This window comes from Gossypium arboreum, chromosome 9 (assembly GCF_025698485.1).
Source record: "Gossypium arboreum isolate Shixiya-1 chromosome 9, ASM2569848v2, whole genome shotgun sequence".
Lineage (NCBI taxonomy): Eukaryota > Viridiplantae > Streptophyta > Magnoliopsida > Malvales > Malvaceae > Gossypium > Gossypium arboreum.
Window position 1 is genome coordinate 78,706,670 of NC_069078.1, and position 17,942 is coordinate 78,724,611.

General features: G+C 31.6%; 1 protein-coding gene across 1 annotated transcript; it reads right to left on the reverse strand.

Annotated features, from left to right (window-relative positions):
* Positions 1–1,089: 1,089 nt before the first annotated feature.
* LOC108452352 (zinc finger protein ZAT5) lies at positions 1,090–2,572 on the reverse strand. Its single transcript, XM_017750129.2, has one exon. The coding sequence runs from the start codon at positions 2,037–2,039 to the stop codon at positions 1,167–1,169; it is 873 nt and encodes a 290-aa protein (XP_017605618.1). The 5' UTR covers positions 2,040–2,572; the 3' UTR covers positions 1,090–1,166.
* Positions 2,573–17,942: the final 15,370 nt, after the last annotated feature.

Genomic DNA, 17,942 nt, shown 5'->3' on the forward strand with positions numbered 1-17,942 from the left:
CTGGCTTGGCCGTACTTTTTGCCTTCAACAACCAACAAATACATTAAATCAATCTTATTTGTACAGCAATGCATATGAAAGAGTTCAGAAATATTGGGATTGGTCTATTGTTTTCTTTAATGTCAGTGAGACCACCATACAAATACAAACACCAATGGCAAACGAACTGATCCCTTATTTCTCTTGGATTTGAATGCCCTGAAGCCAAGTGGGTTACATGGCGTGGCTTCTCAATACCCACAAAATATGTCCATTAGCCCCATTTAAAAAGAGAGCCGATATTTGCATCATTGCATGGAAAGTGGAACAAGACAAAAAGGAGGAACTAGGTATATTTATATAGTTTCTAGTCCCTTTTTGTTCTTATTCATGGAGCCCTTATATCCTTATTTACGACCACAACACACGTACGTTCACGTGTTACACTTGAATACATGTGTAAGAATATGGAATGATAAGACAGAGATAGGGGCACTTTTTGCAGTGAAAAACCTGTCATCCAATCTCAAACTATTGTAAGGCAAATTATGCAATCATGATAGGGTCTCTCAACATTATAATTTTCATAACACTGCTGACAACACAACATGATTAGGTTCTTTATTAAAAGTTTAGCTACTAAATTAAGCATTATTTAATGAATAAGCTAAGTAGCCAATTTGTTTCCCTTCCTCCACATGGGTCACCATATTAGCTATGGTTTTAAAGCTAAGTGTGAGAGTATGCATAGGTAGATCCCTAAAAGGAGGGGGCAGTTAGGAATCTAGCTAGCTTGATTGCCATCCGTTTAATTTTATTTTATTTTATTTTTGTGTGTGTGTCATATTAATGAAAAAGATAAGATACCTATGGAGCTTTAGCTTTCTTGCAATCCAAACAAGAGAACCTAATCCACCACTTTCGGTTGTGGAATTGGTGGTGGTAAACTCAGGGCCAAAAAAAGAAAAGAAAATGAAATTTATCTTTATACGGATCGAATGCTAGTATGAAAAAGAACACAAAAAGTTTATATACTTTACCAAATTAAGAATTTTTTTCCAACTTCGATTAACATGGAACAAAACGTTATATTTAAAATAATTCAAAGAATTAATGAACAATTATGAATGGTATTTCATGAGAAAATAATCCATGTTAATAATACAACATTGATTGAGTTTGCATTTCTAGTAATGGCAATCAACCAAAGAAGAAGCCGAAAAGAGGACTAGTTTGTCCTGCTTGGAAGCAAATGAAAATTTAGTTTCCCTTTGATGATCATCTTCTGGTGCTGGAAGGTTAAGGTCCAATTGCAGAACAGTTCTTGGCTTCTTGGGCTTATCATCTGATTCAGGCCTCACAATTGTTGTTGCAGCAGCAGCAGCAGCATTAGGAATGGTCCTATGCCTCCTCATATGACCCCCAAGAGCTTGTCCGGACGAGAACTCAGCGCCACACAAGGAACACTCGTGAACTTTGGGTTTACTGATATGGCATAAAGTAGGCTTATTCGTAATCTGGAGTGAAAGCGTTGTGTTCATGTTATTGAATGGCTGTTGAACGTCCTCTTTCATAAACATCAACCCTTTATTATTCTCTTCAATGTTAGCAACCTTGGGTTTCTTGTGGCTGGCTCTATGTCCACCAAGCGCCTGGAATGAAGGGAAACACCGATTACACGTCTTGCACTGGTGAACATATGTCCCGGTAATCGTCTTGCTTGTTGTCGCTATAGAAACTGGTTCGGGTGCCAACTTTCCTGTTTGACCTCGAGCCAAAAGTATCAGACAATTAGCCATGTCTTCGTCTTCCTCGGTGCTTTCTGCTAACTCAACAGATGTTGTTGGAGAACCAAACCCCCTCCAATCATCGCTGTTTCTTCCACTTTCTGCTCCACTAGAAGTCGTCGCCGTTGTCGATGGGCTTGAACCCATCGCTAAACTCAGAGGAGATAGCTGCCTTGGGCGTTTGCTACGTTTCCCTTTGATAATCTGCAACTGATCTTTACAAGCAACAACTTCCTCCTGACTCTCCATCATCATCATCATCATCATCATCATCAACAAGCTCGGAGAGAATGAAATCAAGAGAATAAATAATAATAAAAAACAGGGTTTTATGCAGAAAGTAGAAAAGTTAGTATGAGTGAAAGGGGATGGTACGTATGAGGTAACAAGATCAGAGATTGAAAACTCCTGTAAATAAGAGTTGCCCAGGAATTTGGTGTGCCACTATATTGTTTTCCCAACTTTGAAAGCTACAAATCATATCATATATAGGCCACAACATAAATAGATTTAACAAATACTATATTTTTATATAGGAAAGAGAAAGATGCAATGGGAGTATGAGAAGGCGAGGAAACGAGTGAGATTCGGTTGGCTTTGAAGCAAACCCATTACTTTTTCCCAACGATTCCTACTTGGAGAATTAGTTTACAAGGCTGGAACCACATATTTTGCGCCTCTCCACTTTTATTCTGCCTTTTTCTTGCTTGGATCATAGTTAATTTCTGTTAAGTCTTTTAATCACCTGTTTATACTTTTAGTAATCTGGTTTTTTTTCTTAACTGAATACAAACTTTAATTAGAGGCTGCTAAATTCTGCCCCAAAGTTGGCATTTTTTTTTTGTCACTTGTTAGGAATAGTAAAGCTCACCTTTTAACTAAATTTAACTAATAGTCGATCAATTAATTAGGTAATAATTCTAGTTTGATAGGCAACTAAACACAAGCATGCTAATCGCCTATCATCCACTTAACTGCCTTTTACATCCCTCTTGAAATTAGTCATTAGGTAACTAATAGGTCAACACTTCTACTAACATTAGTATGTAACTCTCTACAATTAAGCCTCTCCTTATATTTACTGTTTTCTAAATTCGGGCTTTTTACAAGAGGATTTTTTTAATTTATAATATGCTTTTATTTGAAATTTATTTTTTTATTTTTATTTCAACAAATTTAGTCTCTTTTTTTAATTTAAAATACAAGTTCAATTGTTATCACGGCTAATTTTTTTATTAAATTAAATTCATTACAAAACCATTTTTGTCACATGTTTGTTAAATGAGTTTATATATTTATATATATATATATATATATATATATATTTTCAAAATGTCAAGCTATCAAATTTAATGGAAAAATTTCAACGATATTAATAAACGAAAGTAGAGAGACTGAATTCATAATGTACGAAGAGTATAAGGACATGGAACATATTTTAATATAAGAAAAATGTAAGACTTATGATTAATAAGAAATTTGTTAATTCTATCGGGTTTGCACAAAGGGTATTATATTAAGCCACTTAAGTAGCTTCATGTGCTGTTGTGAAATATAAATTAGGGTTTGGGAGTAACCAATAATGGGATGAAATTGTTAATCTATTTTATACCCAAAATAATCATTAGGAGTTGGCAAAAGGCTTTGCCATCTCTCACATGCAGCAGCAGAATTACATTACATTCTATAAATCCGATTAGTATAGCTTTGGAGTTGAGTGCAGACCATGAGTTTTATTTTATAATACAATAATATAGTGTGAAGTGGCATGTCTCATTTGTCTAAAATAGGCCAGTTGACTTTAGCAACATAAATAAACAAAATTATTATTATCATCTAGAAAGCCATCATGCATTATGCATCCATTCATTTCTTAATACTAAACCTAGTGTTAAGTTGGATTATATTATTTGCAACTATGGCATTAGAAATTAAGACTTCATAAATGGTAAAATATATACTTACATAATTCTTGATACTCTAAAATTTGTTTCAGAAACAGGTAAGGAACATAATTAATTAATGAGGTGGTGTTTTGAAAGAAGAAAAGCATAGTTGGCATATGTTGGAGTGAAGCAAGCAACATGGTTAGCATGAACCGACCAAACACCTAAAATTTATATAAGAAATATGGAGGAAGGATGGCGGTGGAGTTGGAGGTGGTATGTTGATGTCTGCGCTGCGGAGCCAGATTCTTGGCGTAAGGAATTATTGTAGGATTGTGAGAGTCACGTAAGAGCAAACGCCACCCTCACCACTCTATATATATTATATATATATATATATAGCCTACCTAAAGTAAAGCATCAAAACTCAAAACAATAATTTTTATTTGGTGTGAAATAAAAATTAAATGGAATTTCTTCCCTTTAAATTTGTTCTTTGCTTTTCCCCTGCTCTTTTCTTGTTATCTTCGACCCTTTTTCTTGTATGTTATCTTTTTTCTTTATTTATGATTCCTCGAATGCATACAAATTAAGTTTGAATATATATATAAATTCATGAAAATGATAATTTTTTAAAGTTATTTAATATATATATATAGTCAAGCAAACCAGGTTTTTAAACCAAAATCAAAAAGCTTTTGATTTTTCAAAAATAAATTTGTGTATGAAATTATAAATTTGCTCTGATTTATATTAACCATAATTTTAAATATGATTTATATATTTAAATTAAATTTTACAAATAATTTATATTAATTACTTAAAGACTATTTAAAATTTATATTTCATATATCATAATAATAAGAATAAATTATTGTTTTATTATATTTGTACTCTGATTTAAGTTGAATATTTATTAATATAGAAATAATAATAATAACAACATGACATTATGGAAATAATAATTAAAATATGTGAAATTAAAGATATTTTATATTTGACTCAATTAATTTTATTATATTTTATGTATCATAATATTAATAAAATTTTCAAATTCTATAATGGATGGAAATAACCCAAATAGGTTACTCAGACAAATAGGAATGATTTATGAGAATGATTAAAAAAGAGTATAACATACAGCCTACTGTTTTTTTTAGTATTTGTTAGCACTGTATTATTGATCTAATAAATCATGCAGAGGCATTAATATTGAAGTGAATAATTGATGTAGTGGTGCTGCACTAATACGGAAGCTCCTTCGTAAGGGAAAATTCATGGAATGTGAATCTAAGACACTCCAAAGCTCCTATAACAGTTTTAATTTTTTTTTTTTTTGGACAGTTCTTATTGTCCCCTCTCTGCTTAGTTATCTGATACTCTTAGTCTGTGTTTAAGGTCATTAGTTGACAATTTTAATTTGTAATTACCTTATTAATTTTTATTTTTTGTAGGTATAATTTGGTTGCAATTGTAAACTAGATAATTCTAAAGGCATTGAATCATAGCTTTATTCTTCCTTATTTAATGGATGAAGATTGATATTGTTTAAAGGGTAGTGTCGTGATTCAAGAGATTAAATGTACAAAAGTCTATAAATTTTAATATTGTCAGTTCTGAATGACCAACATCTTCTGTTGAAGAATACGATTTTGAGAGAGTACAAATTGTTAAACCTTTGAGAGTTCTAATTAAATTAGTTTACTAGGTAACATTCAATTAGTGTATTTTGTTAAAACTTTTGAGAGTTTTGATTGTACTTTTAGAAATTGGCTTAAAAGCAAAAGTTGTTTCAGAGAGTTCACTTAAATTGTATGAATTATGATAATAATACAATTGATTGGGTTGTAATTAATGATTGTATCGTTAATTTGTTAATGAATTAATTCTTTGACACTACAGGAAAATAGGGCTTTAGCGGCGTTTTATCAAAAAACGTCGCAAAAATTGTAAAACACAGAGCAATAGTGGTAAAACGCCGCTAAAAGACAGAGCTTTAGCGGCGCTTTTGGTAAAACGCCTCTAAAAGTCATATAACTATTAAAATCTTAAACCCCAAAAAATCATAAGCACTACTTTATATATAACCCCTAAAATAGTAAACCCCTAAATTCTAACAAACCCTAAACACTAAACTATAACCCCTAAAACCCTAAACGACGCAATAGGTGCATTTTTAACGGCGCTAGGTTATAAACGCCGCTAATGTTAAATTATTTTGTTCAAAACTTCGTCGTTTAGTTGTCTTATTTTTTACCCACACCTGATACACTTAACATTTTCTCCATTTTTTTCCAGTTCTATTTCCCCCTTCTTCCTCATCCTAAAGTCCTAAAGTATTATTACCCATTCTCAAATTCGACATATCCAAATCCCTAACGAATTTAATAATAATAAAAAAGTAATTTTAATAATTAAACTTAAATTCAGAAATTTGAAACATAGAGGAATTAAATTCTTAAGAATAGAAATATAATGACTAAATTTTAATTTTACAAAAGTACAAATTCTCATATTTTAGCTTTTACTGATTAAGTGGTTTAGTATTCAATTTGTTAAAGTATGTTAAGAGAATTACTTTTTCTTTTTAAGATTTAACACTCCTATGTGAGAAGATATTATTTAACTCAGTATATTTATTAAAAGTTTATATAAAATTAATTTAAAAGTCTATATAAAATTAATTGTTATTTTAATCATAAAGTTAATTGTGTTTCAATTTTTATTAAGGTTTATGGATTATGGATTATGGGTTTATAGATTATGATTTACAGTTTATGGTTTAAGGGTTGGGGTTTAAGGTTTAGGTGTTAGGGGTTAGGGGTTATGGGTTTAAGGGTTATGTTGTATAATTTAGGGTTTAGGGATAAAAGTTAAGGGTTTAGGTTTAGATTAGTTAATTAGTATTTTTAATTTATATATTAAATAATTTCTTATATATTCGTAAAAGAGATAATATTAAATTTAAGATATTAAAATTATGATTATAGTTTAATTTATTTAAGAGATAATAGATAAACTTTATATATATTTAGGATTTAACTTGAGATTTGTTAAATGATGAAATTTTATGTAATCAATTAATGCTTTTATATTTAAAAATATTTAATCTAAACAATTTGATATATAAAAATATATAAAAAAATTAAAATTTAATCTAATTATTTTAAATATTACTTAAATTTTTTAAAAAATTATTTAAAATTAATATAAAAGATATAAAAATTCAATATAAAAATTATAAAAAAGTCAAACATTAGCGGCGTTTATGATAAAAACGCCGCAAAAGACAATCAATAGCGGCGTTTATATAAAAACGCAGCAAAAGGCAATCAATAGCAGCGTTTATGATAAAAACGCCGCAAAAAGTAATTTATTTTAAATAAAACGGTACCGTTTTGATAAAATACGCGGCTAAATTTTAGTTTTGATTGAAACGACGCCGTTTTATTTCTCTCCCCAATTCCCTTCTTTCCCGATTCCACTTTCTTTCTCAGCCATTCTCAGCCTCTACCTTCTATTTCTCTCCCCCGATTCCCTTTTCTTTCCCAATTCCCTTTTCTTTCTCATCCTTTCTCAGACTAAGCCATTTCACCCCATTGCAAACCCAAAACCCTCATTTTCCCCCAAATCATAGTTCCCCCAAAACCCCAAAATTTCCCCAAATCAAACCCATTTGCTGTCTCCCTCTCTCTTTTCGATCGACAGGTATTATAATTTTCTAATCAAACCCAAAGCTCCTTCTTTCATTTTGATTTCATTGCAGCAAGCAAGCCGTTTATTTTTATTTCATTTCACTTGATTTCACTTGCTTTATTTTTGCAGCAAGCAGAAAGATTAAGGGATTTCATTTTGAAATCAAACCCGATTGAAGGCTACCTTTGGCGAATCCATCAAATCAAGGTACTCTCATTTACTTGTTCTTTTGAACCATAGACTTTAGCATGCTGACATTTATATTTTTTTTCTTTTGTGTTCTTTAGTATATGCCATCTATTGGGAATTTTATTGTTGTTCTCTTTCCCTCTGCATATGTAGTTAGTTTCCTATTATGGGAATTTATTTTGTTGGTTTTGATTTCTGCGTTTGATTTTGGCTTTTTGGTTCTTTGAATCGGAAGATTGATGGCCTTTTATGGGCTAGTTTGATTTATATTGGCATTTGATTATACATGATTGGAAAAAACTTTAATATGTATAGATTCTCCAAGACTAGAAACTTTATCCTTGATGTTTCAATACCGTAAACATGTTTTCGGTTATCAGTTTAGTGTCTTCTCATGTGATCATTGGTAGAAGCAATTCCTTGTTGGATTAGATAGTTTAGGTTAGATAACCTGACCTATATTGAATTGCTTGCTCTATTTATTGTGTTTTGGTTTCAATGGTCAATATTCTGGGCTTATTAAACTCTAAAAATGCGTGTCACCAGTCATCCTCATGAAAACATGCCTCAAAAACACTCTTTGCTTCTGCTGTTGTGCTTGTGCTGCCTTACTGTAATACCCCTACCCGTATTCATTGCCGGAATAGGGTACAAGGCATTATCGGAGTTTACGATTAAATTTTTTTTTTATATTCAATATAGCCCTTTTATAAATATCTAACATTCCCTGTAATATTAAATCGAGACCAATCCACATCAACCAAATCAATTCAACATATTTTCATGATAGATTCATGCATTTATATAAGATAACGTCATCACATATCTATAACTGTGTTTGTTAACCATACTAATGGCTAACTTTACATTCATTTCACGTTAACATTTACTTTGTTAGCTTATACATGCCATTGATTTCCAAAATAAAGTTTCTTTATATACGAAATCCCGAGGTTGACAAAGGTGATGTGTCTCCCACCAAATCCGACCTCTGAGCTCTTAACACTACAAAACAGGGAAAAAGGAAACGGGGTAAGCACTTTGTGCTTAGTAAGCTCATGTAACAAGAATTATACTTACCTAATATTTTCAATACAATACAATAAACATCTATATATCCATTAAATGCATTATTACCCTAATATGCACAAACTCAACATTCAAGTTAGTACAATAATTTCCATGTACTAATAATATATATTATGATTGATGAGCTCGTCAATATCATGATTTCCATTTCCTTGTTATTTTTCCATATTTATCCCGTTGAATTTCTTGGAATTTTCGATGGATTTTCAGAGGTACACTTTTAGTGTACAATTCCGAAATCTGTCAATTCATATTCATGTGCGACATTTCCATTTCAGAGAGCACACTCCCTGAACCTCAACCTTGCAAATGGATTACCATCGAGCTAAATCACGCAATATAAACTCATAGAGTATTGTCGGGATTACCAGTCGAGCTAAATCCCATGCAACGACAATTACTCTAATGAGCTTGGATCTGAATTACCATCCAGCTAAATTCAGACCCTAATTCGGATTACCCGTCCGGCTAAATCCATTTTACACATATTCTTCTGGAGGGCTATATCAGATAGGATCACCCGTCCGGCTTGATCCTTTTACCGTCAATTCCTTTTCGAGAGATCCATCGAATTTTCCTTTCATTCAACCGGATTTCTTCCCATTTTATCAAATATATCAATGTTTCATAAATTTTCATACAATGAACATACAAATCATTTTCACATAAATAACATACAATCTCAAGCATTTAAGAATATAATTCAAGTTACACGAACTTACCTTGATACTTGTTTGTAAACAGAAAATCTACTAATCCCGAACTTTTTCTTTCCTTGATCTAGCTTCAGATTTGAATCTTCTAGATCTAAATAAATAAATTTAATTATCAATTTAATACATTTCATGTTCATATGCAACATTCTCTATAATTCAACTATTATTTATAGTTCATTCAAAGCTGTCTACTTGAGTCATAGTCACTAAATTATTTATAACTTGAGCTAAGGAACTAAAAATTAAGATCCGTTAATTTTTCCTGAAACTAGACTCACATATATTTTTACCATAAAATTTTCAGAATTTTTGGTTTAGCCAATCAGTACAGTTTATTCTTCAAAGTCACCCCTGTTCTGTTGTCTAACAGTTCTGACCCTTCTTCACTAAAAATAAATTATCTCTTTATACAAAATTCAAATGATGTTCTTGTTTATTTCTATTAAAATAGACTCATTCAGAATTCTATAAATATAAATTTAAGTCCCTAATTATTTTTATTCAATTTCATATAATTTTTCAAAGTCAGAACAGAGGAACCCGAATTCATTCTGACCTTATCTCACAAAATTCATTATATCTCAAAATTTACAAATCCATTGCTTACAATATTTCTTCTATGAGAAACTAGACTCAATAAGCTTTAATTCCATATTTTTTTCATCTTCTAATTCGATTCATACAATTTTTGGTGATTTTTCAAAGTTAGTCTACTGCTGCTGTCCAAACTGTTTTAGTGCAAGCTGTTTATTACCATTTTTCCCCTAAGCTTTTAATAAATGATAATTTCGTCCCTACTCAATTAGCCTCTCAATTGAGCTGATTTTTCTCAATTAACATTTTATTGTATCACCTTAAACTAGTTTACAACCTTTAGGAATCAGAATTTCAGCAATAGGCTTTAATTCCAAACATTTTCACAATTAGGTCCTAAAAATCAATTTCCATTGAAATTGCCTAATAAAATCATCTCATAAACAAATTAAAGCTTTAATTTCATTCTATTTAATCATAAACTTACAGCACTCAACCATGGTGACTTTCAATTTCATCCATGAAATCAAAAACTAATAAATTTAATAGTAGGATCTAGTTGTAAAAGTCTTAGAAACACAAAAATTACAAGAAAAAGGCAAGGATTAACTCACTTGGTGCAAAAATTATGAAATACCAGCTTAGAGAACCCTCCTATGGCGTTTTTAGCTGCTGGAATTGAAGAGAAATGAAGAGAAATCTAGATATTTCCTATTTAGTCCTAGTTTTATTTAGTTAATTTTGCAATATTCCAATTTTACCCTTAATTTATCAATTTTTCTGCTGATTTCATACCCTTGCCGTCCAGCCCAAATAACTTTTGGGTCTAATTTCCTTTTAAATCCTTTCTCATTAGACTCTTAAGCTATTTAATCACTCTAGCAACTTTTACACCTATTACAATTTAGTCCTTTTCATTTAATTGACTACCCAAACATTAAAATTTCCTAACGAAATTTTAATACCACATTAATAACATTTTATAAATATTTATAAATTATTTTCGACTCGGTTTTACGAGATAGAGGTCCCGATACCTTATTTTACCCAATTTCTTCAATAATTTCTTTTTCTAACTAATCACTAAATCGATAAAATTTTCCTATCAATATTTTCATATGATTTTCCTATCATATCAATTTTCAAGAAAAATATTGAAATAAATTTCTCTTTAAATCGGATCTATGGTTACGAAACCATTGTTCGATAACCTTAATTTAGGCCATTACACTTACACTCAAATATTTATGTTACCAATCTTAATGGTCCACCACCTTTTCTTCCATGATCTTACGCATATTGTGTAACATTAATACATCCTTCCTTATCCTGCATTGCTTTTACATTTGTTAAATAGTGGGTAGTAGCTATCCTCAAGTTTTCTCGCGAACTTTAGAGTCATAAAACCACGCTAAAGACTTCGATTCGAAATTTGTGCCTTGCATTGGAGGGCACCTATTGAGCTTGATGGTCTATATCTTTTCACGAAACGTAGAAATTCCAAAACTGTTACTTTTTAGAGAGAAGTTATCTTATCGTTTCCTTCGTCTTGGTAACTGCATATTTGTTTTATTTTCTCCTTAATCCTCAAGTCATGCTCTAAGAAATACACTCAATTGAAGTTTGGAGCAACTCTATCCTCTTTTAACTCTATGATCTTATGAATGTGCGAGCATGTTTGTAATGTCTCTGTCATAGTGGCTTCATCATATGATATCAATTACTATGTTACACATTGATGGTCGAAAGTTGTAATTAATTATTTTTATTCAATTTGATGGCTTGGAATAAATTGTTTGTGGTGACGCATGCATATTCACGTAATGATGATGTGATTGTTATACATAGCTATTACATGAGTTGAGACTGATGAGAGTAAGTTGGAGAATAGCCTGTGTTATCCAAAAATTAGTATTTTGTTCTAACAATCACTCTTTTGCATGCTACCTTAGCATATTACAGTGACATCTGTGTCGGATCAATTGCTTGCCGGCTGGAAAAGAAAGAAGGTGGGGCTATCCATTCGTACATCATGACATTGGGGTTATCCATTTGCCAGCATATTACCCTAGACTTCTGTGATGAGTTAAATGGATTTAACTCAATTGAATAATGATTAATTCACTTGTTTTAAGTGTTTTTTTTCATTTTATATTTTTATATAAAAATATATATACTTAAATCACAAAATGATAACTAAACTATACTTATTTTCCCAAATTGATATTTAAACTTTTTGTTGTCATAAGTGGTACTTAAACTATACCACTTACCCATTTTATTCTCGTTGTTAAAGAAATTCCCTTAACCAATCATTTTGTGGCACGATATAATTTTTAACTAAAATATCCAAAAAAAAAAGATTAAATATTATTTCCTTTATAAACATATTTATCTTTTTTTGTTCTTCACCTAAAAGTTCTAGTGACAAAAATTCAAGAACTAATCGAGAAACACATTTGAACCTAGTTTTCGACAATAAAGCTTAGATTATGATGAGTTTTTTTTCTTTTTAATTTTTAATATATTCTACCGGACACATCGCAATTCCAAGTATCTATGTTAGTGATTTAGTAGCTCTTCTTAAATTTGAATCTCGATGATAATTAGACTGGAGGATGCCATTACTGTAGTGAGGATCCTTTAAATATTTACCTTTTTAATAAATTTTGAACTAGAGTGAATGGGAAAAGTGTTGTTAAGAAGTTGAGGGTGTTACCGTAGCTCAACCAATTTAATAATTTAGGTTGATGCTATAATGTTATTGAAAGGCATATTTGAGTCGATTATTTTTTTTTTATTTTATGGTCATTTATTGTTTGCAGTGTAATTTAATTTGCTAGAATTGACTCTTCCATCCAATTTATAATTTTTAAGAGGTATGTATATTTAATTTGCTAAATCTTTATTTCTAGGAGATTATATTTGGTATGTATTCCATGAGCTAATTACAAGGTAATTACAATTTCAAATAGGTATGTATATTTAATTTGTTAAATTTGTTTTTAACTTGTTTTTTAATGGACCATTAATGGATCATGTTTTTAACTTATTTCAAGTCTATCCTTTGATTATTTTTTTTAATTTGCTTATGCTGTTTATCCTTAGAGACTTGTTATGTTGTCTTTAATTTTTTTAATTTGCTTATTCTGCTTATCCTTTGGATCTCTTTGTTACTAGTTCCAATGCGTATCTTCTTCTCATTGCTACTGGTTCCAATGCGTATGTTCTTAAGTATGAATAAGTATGAATTAATTTTATTACCATGTAGCTTGCTTGTCCATTAAAATTACAACAATAGCTGACCTTCTCTCCAACCTTTTTTTAAATATTTTAAAGATTCAAAGTATATAGGCTGGAAACCTAACGGGTTGCCTTATATCGAGCTGTAAGATATAATGGATCCTCCCTAGGTGTAACAACGCCACGTATGATGAATCTTAAAAAATTCAAAAAGACTTGAAAAAAGTTCTATCGAGCTCATTTACTATTGAATATTTATTACCATGTAGCTTGCTTGTCCATTAAAATTACAATAATAGCTGACCTTCTCTCCAACATTTTTTTAAATTTTTTAAAGATTCAAAGTATATAGGCTGGAAACCTGACGGGTTGCCTTATATCGAGCTGTAAGATATAATGGATCCTCCCTAGATGTAACAACGCCACGTATGATGAATCTTAAAAAATTCAAAAAGACTTGAAAAAAGTTCTATCGAGCTCATTTACTATTGAATATTTATTACCATGTAGTTTGCTTGTCCATTAAAATTACAACAATAGCTGACCTTCTCTCCAACATTTTTTAAATATTTTAAAGATTCAAAGTATATAGGTTGGAAACCTGACGGGTTGCCTTATATCGAAATGTAAGATATAATGGATCCTCCTAGGTGTAACAACGCCACGCATTTATGAATCTTAAAAATTACTATATTCAAATTACTATTTTTTATATTAATAATGTTTGATTTTAATATTTAATAATTTTAAATGTCTTTAAAAGTTATAACTAATTTTATCAAAATAGTATTAATATTGATCATTACTTAAATAAATTACATAACTTACATAACTCATATAACTTACATAATTTACATAACAACTTACATAACTCACATAACTTACATAATTTACATAACTCACATAACGTATATAACAACTTACATAACTTAACTAATACATGTAGTGTAATCTAATAATTTCCTTAAAAGCATATAGTTTAAAGTTCAAATTTCATAACTTACATAATCTACATAACTTACATAAAACATAAAATATATCATATCAAGACTTACATAATAAACAGCTTACCTTTGTAATTTATTATCAACTTTAGAATTCAAGAACTACGAAATGGATAGGAGTTGGATGAAATTGTCAAGGGTAAGCAACGCTTAAAGAAATGGAGTACAAACTTTTATGAATTTTGCATTTCAAAATGCAAGCCAAGAGAATATGATTCTTTGCCCGTGTAAGAAGTGTGGCAACATCAATTGGCATACTCGTGAAGTTGTCTACGAACATCTAATTGTTGATGGCTTTATTCGGGGGTATAAAAAATGGATTTTTCATGGAGAGTGTACATCTAGTGAAACTTCTTCAATGATTAATCCGACTTATCCTGATACTGATTACCATCAATATGTTAGACAAGATGACATGGAAGGTATGTTGCGGGATGAATTTAATATGCATAGTCATGGTGAGCAATCATTTCCACCTGACTTTATTGCATCCGATGATTGTAATATTGGTGGAAATGTTTTTGGCGAAACGGGAACAAGTGCACCTTATGAGGAGCCAAATGAAGAAGCGGCGAAGTTCTACAATTTACTTAATGAAATGAACGAAGCACTTTACGAGGGATCAAAATATTCGAAATTGTCCTTCTGCATTCGTTTATTTCACTTAAAATGTTTGGGAGGGTGGACTGGAAATTCTTTTACAATGTCGCTACAGCTTTCGAGAGAGATGTTTCCTTTGCAAAATCCCCAATCTTGTCAAGATATGAAGAGACTAATAAAAGATTTGGGCCTTGGGTACGATAAAATTCATAGTTGCCCAAATGACGCATGTTGTCTTGGGGTGATCGGAAGAACCAACGGTGTTGTAATGTTTATGCGGCAAGTCTCGTTGGATGAATGGGAATACGAAGATGTGAATGCGGATGAAGGTGGGGCACAGTTAAGAAAGAAGCCAGTCAAGGTTTTGCGATACTTTCCCCTAATACCAAGACTTCAAAGGCTTTTCATGTCGTCAAAGACGGCCGAATCTATGAGGTGGCATAATGATCAACGGACTGATGATGGATTATTAAGACATCCTGCGGATTCTTTAGCTTGGAAATCATTTGACTTGAAATTTTCAAGCTTTGCAAGCGATCCTCGAAATGTGAGGCTTGGGCTAGCAGCTGACGGCTTTAATCCATTTAAAATCATGAGTACTTCGTACAGTACTTGGCCTGTGGTGCTTGTTCCTTACAATTTACCTCCATGGATTTGCATGAAGCAATCTTCGTATATTATTCCTGGAGAGAAAGGTCTCGGAAATGATATTGACATTATTTGCAGCCACTTATTGAAGAGTTAAAACAATTATGGTCGGGTGTTGAGACATATGATGTATTAAGAAAAGAGAACTTTTATTTACGTGCAGCTTTATTGTGGACAATTAATGATTTCTCGGCTTATGCTAATTTATCGGGTTGGAGTACTAAAGGACGTTATCTTGTCCTTGTTGTGCTGCGCAAACTTGTTCGAAGTGGTTGTACAATGGAAAGAAGTTCTCTTACATGGGCCATCGTCGGTGGTTAGATGGAAATCATAAATTTAGATTTCAGAGGACTCTATTTGACGGTACTGAAGAGTACAGAGGAGCTCCTCAGCAGACCGTTGGATCTGAAATCTTGTTTATGTTAAAAGATATCAACTTTAGTTATGGGAAGATGAATCAACCACCTAACACGAAATCAAAGAGATTATCGAGGGATGAATCTGATGATGAATCTGACGAAGAGGATGATCCTAATGAGGCAGACTTGTGGAAAAAAAGAAGTATTTTTTTTTAATTACCTTATTGGGAGCATAATATTTTTACGCCACAATCTTGGTGTCATGTATATTGAGAAGAATGTCTGTGAGAACATAATTTGGACAATTTTGAATGTCGATGGAAAATCAAAAGACAATCTTCAGAGTCGACTTGATTTAGTTGACATGAGAATTCGGCGTGATCTTTATCCTCAAGTACTTCTAAATGGGAAATATCGGTTGCCGCCTTCTATTTTTTCAATGTCAAAGGAAGAGAAAGAGGTGTTTTGTATGGTGTTGAAGGATATAAAGGTCCCAGATGCGTATGCGTCAAATATATCTCGATGTGTGAGTCTTAAAGATCGAAGATTATATTCATTAAAATCACATGATTACCACATCTTAATGCAAGATTTACTCCCAGTTGCTTTACGGTGCTGCATGTCAAAAAATGTGACGTCCTGTATAATTGAACTATCCAATATAATGAAAGCTATTTGTGGCAAAGTTTTGGATGTTGAAGAACTTAAGAAAGTACAGGATTGAGCTACTTTGACTTTATGCAATTTGGAGAAGATCTTTCCACCTTCCTTCTTCACTATTATGGTGCACTTGGTAATCCATCTCCCTCACGAAGCAATACTTGGTGGACCGGTTTTTTATCGATGGATGTATCCAATAGAAAGGTGCTAATTTATTTGTCAAGTATTTATTTATTCGCGTCTATACATTTAGTTACAACTTTTGATAAATATTGTATATCGTGTTTAGGTTCCTAAGCAAATTGAAATCTTATTGTAGCAATAAGCGTTATCCGAAGGATCAATTGTTTGAAGGCTACTTAAGCGGAGGAGTGCATGACATTCTTTCTAGATATTTAGAAGATGTTGAAACACGATTGAATAGACCAAATAGAAATGCTGGGCTCAATGATCATAACTTAGCCGAAACTTATTTATTCCAAAGTTATGGAGAACCAATCGAAAAAGTTGAAATTGCAGAATTAGATGATATATCGTGGATACAAGCACATCGATATGTACTTTTTCACCACGATTTAGTTGAACCGTTACGCAAGTAAGTTCTAAAATTTCCTCACATATTTGTCGTTTTGATTTGTTTATCTTCTAACCAAATACACTTGTTTTTAGCATAGTGAGTACAAACAAATTTTGATATCTCGTGCGCCTCAAGATTGCAACATCGAGAGATTAATAAGTTATTCACGTAATCTTTTCATGAATGGTTAAGTCAAAGCGGTATGTAACTAAAGTTAATAAGTTACATATAATCCTGAAATTTAGTTAATTATTCAATTTACTTTCGATTCAATAGGTTTGGAGTGGAAAGGACGTCAATGACGGTTAAATGGCTTTCCCAAGGTCCGAACAGAATAATAAAAGATATAGTGCCTTCCTCATCAATGGATCTGATTTCATACAAAGTATCGTGAGAGAATGAGGAGAACTCAAAATTGTGGAGTTGTTGTTAATTCTTCAATTACAAGTTATGCTAGTGCTAGGGACGAGAATCCGGTTGAGGTAATGTGGAGTATTACGAACTTTTACCGACATTATTGAGTTGGATTACTATGGCAGATGGAAAGTTGTCTTATTTCGGTGTGATTGGGCTGATGTTAATACTGCTCGAGGAATTAAAGAAGATCAATTTGGTTTTACAATGTTGAATTTCTCTCGCTTGATTCACACTGGACAACAATTGATGGACGAGCCATATGTATTTTCCTCTCGAGTGAAACAAGTTTTTTATTCGAAAGATCCAACTGATGAGAGTTGGTATGTTGTACTCCGGAACACCCCTAGAGACTTGTTTGAAATGGGTAATGGAAGTAGAGATGACATCGTCGAAAGATCAGAAACATTACCTTTTCTAGAACAAAACTTAGATGAAAATATCCCTAGTACTAATACACAACATCAATGGGTTCGACATGATGTGGATGAAGATATTCTGAATAATGATGTAGTAAGATTTTGCAATTTTTAATTATATGTAATATTATAATTTTAATCT